This window comes from Trichoplusia ni, chromosome 26 (genome assembly GCF_003590095.1).
Source record: "Trichoplusia ni isolate ovarian cell line Hi5 chromosome 26, tn1, whole genome shotgun sequence".
Taxonomy (NCBI): domain Eukaryota; kingdom Metazoa; phylum Arthropoda; class Insecta; order Lepidoptera; family Noctuidae; genus Trichoplusia; species Trichoplusia ni.
This window is the reverse complement of record NC_039503.1, coordinates 2669016-2677315: the sequence shown is the minus strand read 5'-3', so window position 1 is coordinate 2677315 and position 8300 is coordinate 2669016. Positions and strand designations below refer to the sequence as shown.

General features: G+C 42.3%; 1 protein-coding gene across 1 annotated transcript in view; it reads right to left on the bottom strand.

The window, feature by feature from the left end:
- Positions 1 to 404: 404 nt before the first annotated feature.
- The window catches only part of LOC113505633 (glutamate receptor ionotropic, kainate 2), a 31500-nt gene continuing 23604 nt past the window's right edge, over positions 405 to 8300 (bottom strand). The window contains exons 11-20 of the mRNA XM_026888436.1: positions 7702 to 7905; positions 6720 to 6824; positions 6075 to 6211; positions 5302 to 5425; positions 4437 to 4634; positions 3396 to 3596; positions 2744 to 2927; positions 1863 to 1990; positions 884 to 1003; positions 405 to 470 (exon numbers count right to left, since the gene is read on the bottom strand). Coding sequence (XP_026744237.1) covers positions 426 to 470; positions 884 to 1003; positions 1863 to 1990; positions 2744 to 2927; positions 3396 to 3596; positions 4437 to 4634; positions 5302 to 5425; positions 6075 to 6211; positions 6720 to 6824; positions 7702 to 7905 — 1446 coding nt within the window. The 3' untranslated portion in view covers positions 405 to 425. The remainder of the gene's footprint in view (positions 471 to 883; positions 1004 to 1862; positions 1991 to 2743; positions 2928 to 3395; positions 3597 to 4436; positions 4635 to 5301; positions 5426 to 6074; positions 6212 to 6719; positions 6825 to 7701; positions 7906 to 8300) is intronic.

Sequence of the window (8300 nt, the reverse complement as noted above, 5' to 3'; positions counted from 1 at the left end):
CTCGTATCACAGTGTAGTCATAATCTCAACACGTAGGTCACTATCATGTCAACCTACACCCCTCAACTATACTTCTACTAAAGTATAGTTACCGGCACGGATCTTGAGCGCTCGGCGAAACAGCGGGGATCGCTTTGCGCATCGTGAAATAAAACGCCAATCAATCGTCTTGAGGTGCATGCAACTGCAGCAAAGAACGAATCCTTCATGTCGGCTATGACGCGATGAGCTGCGGGACAATCACTGCACTTCATACCGCAGAAGGGACACAAAAAATCACTTCTGCGCAGGTGAAGGTCAGCGCTCAAGATCCGTGCCGGTGACTATGCTGCGTATGACTCACTGTGTAGCTGCGGGCGCTGCGGGCGCAGCGCGGGTCGCGCGGGGGAGGCGGGCGCCGACGCGGGGCCGCGCCCGCGCAGCCGCTACGACCAGCGGAGCTCCTTCAGCTCCACACTGCTGCTGCGCGACTGAGGGGAACGGGACACTGTCAGACGCTTTGGATAAATCTATTTGGACCTAGGTTAGGGTTCAAAGAACGGAACTACTGTTCAAAGCAACGTGTAGAGAATGATAGCGACTAAAAACACTATAAATGCAAGTTCGCCTGAATGACGAAAGTCTATCGATGCATCATTTCTTGCGATGCTATGAGTGTATAATGTCGCAAAAATTTACATGTTTGTAATTAAAAATAGGCGATGATCTCTAAGCTTGTCAAATTTTAACAAATTTTACCACAAACCATGCCCGTCTAAGAATACTCAACATTTACAACACAAAACTTAACTAAATATGAAATACACAAAACATTTAAACATCTAATCTATTCAAATACCTTATCTAATAAACAGAATATTTCAACTGCATCTAAACTCCATACCTGCCTAACCTCGTATCTCGAGGCCGCTGGTGGTACGTGCGTGGCTGGTGAGCACCGCGAGCAGCCCGGCCGCAGGACTGTCCTGCTGGAGGAACCGCCCCGCATCGCGGTCCTCAACTCCTGGGGAGAAGGTGGCTCTTAGAGCAAGGTAGAAGTTTTTACCAGCAATATGTAACCCTTAAGACTTCACTTTGATGCTTGTACCGAGGTAAAAAGCAAATGTCTTCAACCCATGTCGAAGGCACGGTGTAGATAATATGTCCGTCTCTTGCTAAAAGACGCCAAGGTGTCCTCAACAGCCTGAATCAGAGCCAGGGGATCGCTCACGTATGCTCTGCGCGACTCTGGCTCGAGGCTTTGCTTTTTGATCTACTACATCGTTTTTTTGGTTTAACAGGGGAATCCTCATGACTTACTGAATAAACCTGAAGTTTCCCCTTCCGCGTTTTGGACCTGCTACATTCTAGTACATTAGAATATGTTTGGCTACGATCTGCTACAACCTACTTTGTCTAACTACAACTCACTCCTTTCGATTACCCCGGCAATGATCGCTTTTCTTATATATACCCTAACGTTACCCGTTACTACAAGCTACAACTTGCTACAACCCGCTACGAGGCGCTACGCCCTTTTATACATGAGTCAATTTTCTTTTTCTAAAACTGTAGCTACCTATGCCTTTAAAGATACTCCGATAAAACAAATAAAAAAGTACATTAAGTAGATGCAACATTTTATTTTTTGCCAATTCGCGCGTGATTTCTTTTACCTTTGACTTTGGTCAACAATACCCCCCTTCATACCCCTGGACTCCTTTACTTTTGGACAACAGACTCTGAGAAAGAGGGAATTCCTCATGGACTTTCTCCACTCTGGGGAAGGCGAAGAGGTATACCGGACTCCTACCGGCTAAAACCACCGGAGTGCTTCACCCTTCCCTTGTACCTGAGATCTCGGGAACGGGAGTAAGACATACCTGTCCCATCTCACTGCAGAGTGACTGTCGTCCCTGTGTCGCGTTCTTCTTGGTGTTCCAACAGAACTCCAGGATGGCTACCACTATCGCTAAAGCTAGGCCGCATAGTAGCGTCACGAATACACCGCCTGCAAGATGATTAATGATTTTTGATTTTATTGTTAGGGCAAAAAGACACAAAAATAAACGGTTTTAAATTAGAAAAACGTTCAAAGCTAAAATTAAGTCTGCCTAACGTTCGACTATTGTCCATGGAAGTTTAAATGAATAAATAAAAGCAGTAGTGTGTTGAAACTTTATGTTTTGAAGCTTTTAACACCTTATTTGTAGCTTTTTCTTGACTGAGTTATTGAATGACGTGGAAAATCTTTTGAAAAACATAAACTGGTTTCACATTGCGTAAAGATTACCTAATCTTTAAACTAAAAAGTCCACATAATTGAAAATGTATTGACAAAATTTGACACATTTTTTTTAAACTGGCCTGCCCATAGTGTCTGTGTGTTCGTCTACTGATTCGTGAGCCTGGTTTAATACCCACCCAAGACTAATGTTTGTGTGACGAGCACGATCATTTTATCTGTGTCTGTGTAATTAATCTACAATTTTCATGTATTCACCAACCCAAACCTACAGCGCGCACTGAGTCGCAGCTTCGATCCCCTCGTAGGACAAGCATTTGTGTGATCCACGAATGCTTGTCCTGAGTCTGGGTGTCTTTGTGCATGTGACTTGAATGTTTGTGAAACTACCCGTAACACGACATTAGAGTTGTTTTTAAGACTAAAAACCGTACTCATTATAGAGCTTTGGTTAGTTTGAGACTAGATGGCGTTAAGTTAAAGTTGTGTTATATAATATTACAAAAATACTGAACTCACCAATATTTTGTACTCCCAGAGGATTAGCTTTACTATCCTTCCCGTCTCTGTTGCACACATCTCCCGTGTTCTTCCACCATTTGTCATACAATATTTGTATGACCCCCTTTTCTTGTAATTCTAGTATAGCAAGGGATATCTTGTCTCTCCACGGACTGCCTTTCCAAGTGGCTATGCCGTAACCCTGGAATTCAGTCATGTTGTACATTTTAGGGGACAAACGTATTTTGTGAACAAATATATTATGAAGTATCTAAGGTATTATATAAAATTGTTCAAATGCGTCTTTGAATTATGGAACTCCCTTACGAAAAGAAAATTATTAGTAATGAAATTGATGACTGTATAAGTGTATAATCCTTTGCTTAACCAATAGTTCAGTTGTCAGTTAATTAAGTTTGAATTTTGCAAATAAACGTTTTGTCTTAGACATTGTCTTTGGTTATTACGGTCATAAATTGAATGGATCCCATTTTCAGTCATTTTCACGGAACCCAAAATGTTGCTACAGGATCCATTTTTTGTTATTTGAACGGAACCCTTATTGCAAACCCGCCTCCCATTTGACCAGCTTTTCCAAATTTTTTGCTTCTGGTAACATGACCAAAATTTCCATTTTATTTTTGTGCTTCTACCCTGACCAAGAATTTACCTTCGAATCCAATAGCCCCCCAATTTGCGTCAGGTTACAGTCCCTCTGGACCCTGTGGTCTAGCATGGTGGACTCCATGAGGAAGGCGTAGTTTCCAGCCAGGACCCTCCTCACTCCCTCCTCGTAGGAGGAGACCAGCGCCGGTGGGGACGCGCTCGACATGTGGACCCACATCTTCTGATAGATATCTATTTTTGAGTCCTGGTGAGGATAAAAAAAATCATCATCAACATCATCATCGTCTTCTTCATCAGCCACTCACAGCAAAAAAAATGGTTTTTCATGATCATCATTATAATCATCATCTTCATCTTTATCAGCCTATCTCAATACGCATATGAATAAAGGCCTGTCCCATGGCAGACCACACCAAATTTACTTTTTAATTATATTGTTTTAAAGCGTGATGCTTGATGGCAGGTTTGGATAATAATATATGAGATACATACAATAAACCCTTCAAAAATTATTCAGTATGCCATTATACATATAAGCAACATATATTTTTTATATAGGTTTTATATAAGTTTCTTCCATCCGTGTTTCGGAAGGCACGTTAAATTGTGGGTCCCGGCTGTTATTCTTACATCTTTGACGGTCGTTACAGGTAGTCAGAAGCTTGAAAAGTCTGACAACCAGTCTAACTAAGGGGTATCGTGTCGCCCAGGTAACTGGGTTGAGGAGGACAGATAGGCAGTCGCTCCTTGTGAAACACTGGTACTTAGCTGAAACCGGTTGGACTGGTAGCCGACCCCAACATAGTTAGGAAAAGGCTAGGATGATGACGATAAGTTTCTTCCAGTGGAAGTGGATTACGCTTACTTATGCAAGTGAAAAAATTACACTTCAAATTATTCCAAGCATTTAGCTTGAAGAGCGAATCAAAATAGGTAATACTAATTAGTTGAGATCGAAAAGCTCAAATCATTTATTTTAATGCCACTTCATTAATTCATGCTCCAAAAAATTGAACTTAAAAAATCAAATTCTAAAAACTAATTGTTAATATTTTTCACAGATTTATTTTTTTAACATCCTTACCCTGAAGAAAGACATAGTCGACCCTCCGTTCAGGGTCCCGTAGTGTATGGCGGACTGCGCGGCGAGGTCGGCGGCGCTCTGTATGGGCAACACTGTGCGCTCCACCGTGAGGAAGGCGGCCAGGTTCGCCGTGTACGACGACAGGATGATCAGCGTGAAGAACCACCAGATACCGCCCACTATGCGGGTCGACGTCGCCTGGGGGACAAAGAGGTTCAGGTTCTACAGGCGATAGAAGATGGTAAAAATAAGCTAGGAATAAGCTTGGTGACTTGAAATGAGGGAGACGTTTTACGACGGTTTTGGTCCAGTCAGAAAGAGTCTGATTCTACTCGTTCCTTCCCAAGAAAGAGGAGGGTATACAGGTGCATTCTCCAGCGATACATATGATTAATAGCTCTCCTCTAAATTTTTATTTTTGTTATGCCCAACCGGGCCCACAATGCTCCAAAACTAATTTATCTTACCACCTAAGTTCACATTGTGGAATGCAATAAACGTATTGAGTATTGAGTTAAGGAGAATGTGACGCGTATCCACAATATAATGGCTTAACAAAGGGTAGGTTCAATCCGCGCATAGAACAAGCATAATATGTGATCAACGAATGCTTATCCCGAGTTGTGTAGTTGTGCATGTAGATTGAATAATTGTAAAACCTTCAAGTCACATGCGTGATCCATGACGCTTGCCCTACGCGGAGTTCGAATCCATGACTCGTAGCGCACAGTAGATTTTACGTGGTGATCTACACCACGGCGTGCTTTCCTCGCTTTGTTTACGCCATTCTCTTATGCCCTTCACGTCCCTCCTATCCTTATCTTTAATACCAAGAGCCAATTATTAAAAAAAAATTCAGACTCACCTTAGGATTCAACCCGGATCCCTGTCTCAGGAACGTCCCCGTGATGAACCAGAACGAGTTGCACACGCTGAACTGGTTCGTCAGGAGTTTGGTCTCGTGACCGCATATGTGGGTGCTGGTTGACCTGGTGGGGAAGTAAGAGTTATGTTAAATAAAGCGGTTTGGATGAAAAAGAGTTTTATAGTTGCCTTCCGAGGGAGTTATGGTGCATTTCGTTTTAGAGTGAGGAAGAGGAGAGAGCGAGAAACACTCCTATAATCTGCTACGACGTGCTACGAATTGAATTCTTTAGCTTACATTCAACGGCTTTTTCGTATATTGTAGACGATTTATGTGGTAGTGTCTGTGATACAACGCCTTTCATGGCTGAACAGATTTATTCGAGAGTGACGTATCTTATCACAGGCTCGACAAAAGAAGTAATTGGACATTAGTGTCGAACCATGTTCATGTCTACCCTACATATGAACTCACAATTTATTGCTACGACGCTCTACGACACGATACATATCTTTATATCTTGCCTTACTGCCCACTACCACTAATGTCGTACTGCCAACACTGCAGTCCGGTACGTCGCGCTTTGTCTCGCTACAGCGAATTTTACCCCACTTCATCATGCTCCGACCTAAAACGATCTATTTCACACCACTTCATCTTGCTACGCGATACTAAGACCCAGTACGACCCAATACAACCATTTTCACCCCACTTCAGCATGCTACGACCCGCTACGACCTACTACGGCCTGCTACGACCTATTATCTACTCACCATTCGTAAGGCGAAAACCTGGCCATCACGAAGAGTGTGAAGGAGACCAGGATGTAGGCAGCCAGCACGTACAACCAGATCTCTATCGCGAGCGGGTTCAGGAAGCTGAAGAGACGGGTCGGCTGGGAGGTCGGTACCTGGGAGTTAGAGAAAAATACATAAGTAGTGGATATAATATAGGGTTTCATCTAAAATGCGTTTATAAATCCTCCTTTAGAGGCCTCTTTTTGTATAAGGAAGCGTTGAGCATTGATCACCATGCTAGTTCACTGCGGGAGATTGTCATCCAATACTTGGAATCCAGGTTTCACCGTTCACAGCCTTCAACGTTTGTCAGTGGTGTCTTAGAATAATTTAAAAAGTAGAATTAAAAAAAGTGGCGTTCGTACTGTGCCTGTGATTGGGATCGACCCTGTAACTTGTTCATAGATTGTTAACATTCAGTTAAAATAATTATTCTCAAAAAAAAAACTAGATAGACGTGAAAAGTTAAATAATATAAATAAGTCCCAAATTCGAATCCAGCTCCAAAGATCAAGATCTAAATCCAGACTAAATTTTGTATTTAAAATAACAAATAAATTTTTCATAATCAAAAAGAAAATTTTCATGGAAAAATACTACTTATACATCTAGAAAAGTTACCTTAAAAAGTATTCCAATGCCGAGATTCATGAAAGGCTTCGTGAAGTCTATGACAGCCTCCCGGGCGTAGTTTATGGTCATGGACGCTACGGCTATATCTGCTTTCTGAAAGGAATATATTTTTCAGTTGTAGAATCATATCGTGTTGCCATGGTAACTGGGTTGAGGAGGTCAGATAGGCAGTCCTTGTAAAACACTGGTACTTAGTTGAATTCGGTTATGCAAAATGAGTGGCAAAATGATACGATGGGTTTAGGTAATACCTTGGTGTCAGCCGGTAAATTATCAAAAACTAAGTATATTCCACCAAGCCATCCTGGTTTGTTACACAAAAATGTGTGATACACGAATGCTTGTTCTGAGTTTTGTCGACCTCCGTGGTCGAGTGGCGTACGCACCGGTTTCAAGGTGTCGCTAGCTCTGAGGTCCCGGGTTCGATCCCTGGTCGGGTCAATGTAAAAATTCACATTTCTACATTGTCTCGGGTCTGGGTGATTGTGGTACCTTCTTTGTATCTGAATTCCATAACACAAGTGCTTTAGCAACTTACTTTGGGTTCAGAACAATGTGTGTGATGTTGTCCGCATTTAAGTTACGTTTTAGTCTGAGTGTCTTTGTGTTTAACCCCCACGACACGAGGATAAAGTCCTTAATTTCAGGAGGTATGTTTTCAATAGTGTGCATTCCACAATGTGAACATTGTAACTGTTGGGCATTACAAAAAAAAAGGATTCCTGCCGAAAGATAACACCTGTGTCACAGGGATTTCAAAAACAATAACAAAGTTGATGAAAAAAGACACCCGGACTCGGTACAAGCATTTGCGGACCGCACACAAACTCTTTCGTAGACGGAGATTGAACCCGCGGCTCGCGCGTGGATTTGGCTTGGTGACCTCAACCACTCGGCTATCCGCGCAATGAAATACAATAAATTCCTGACTTGCTTATTTCTTTTCTTTTTACATAAATTACCAACTCACCCTATCCATGAGCTCTCTGACGATGCCATTCCAATGCCCGGTATCGGGATCCCGTGCCCCGTACATATTGTCCGGGACAAGTCGTAGCCGGTAGTGGAAGCCGGCCCTGGCGGCCACCCGGGCAAGCAGGTCGATGCAGAAGCCTTCGAAACGAGCGTTGCCTTGGAGATTCCAGCCTTCTTTTACCATCACGTAGGGCTTCTCCTGGAAAGGGGTTAATGAAAAGATCTTGTTTAATTAAAGATGGTCTTATTATTATTAATTTGATCGTATGTCTAAATATTGAAAAAATAATAGCGACAAAAGAAACATTTTTGTGGGACCGATCCTAAAAAGTGATGATTTAGAATTTTAAAATGTTGTCCTTATTTTCCATGCGACTAGATTTTCTTTCTGAGTTTTTGTATTTGCAATACCGCGTAAGGTAGGCACATAATTAGTTTTCCTCATTGAGATTCCTCATGCCTATAATTAGTTTTCCACTTTCCAATTCATTTTGAAATTATCGAATTCCCCGACTCGCCTAAGGTGACTGAGAATCATCACGTGACATGAACTCACCTCAACAGTAACAACAGTGAGAGAGACGTTAGACGGCG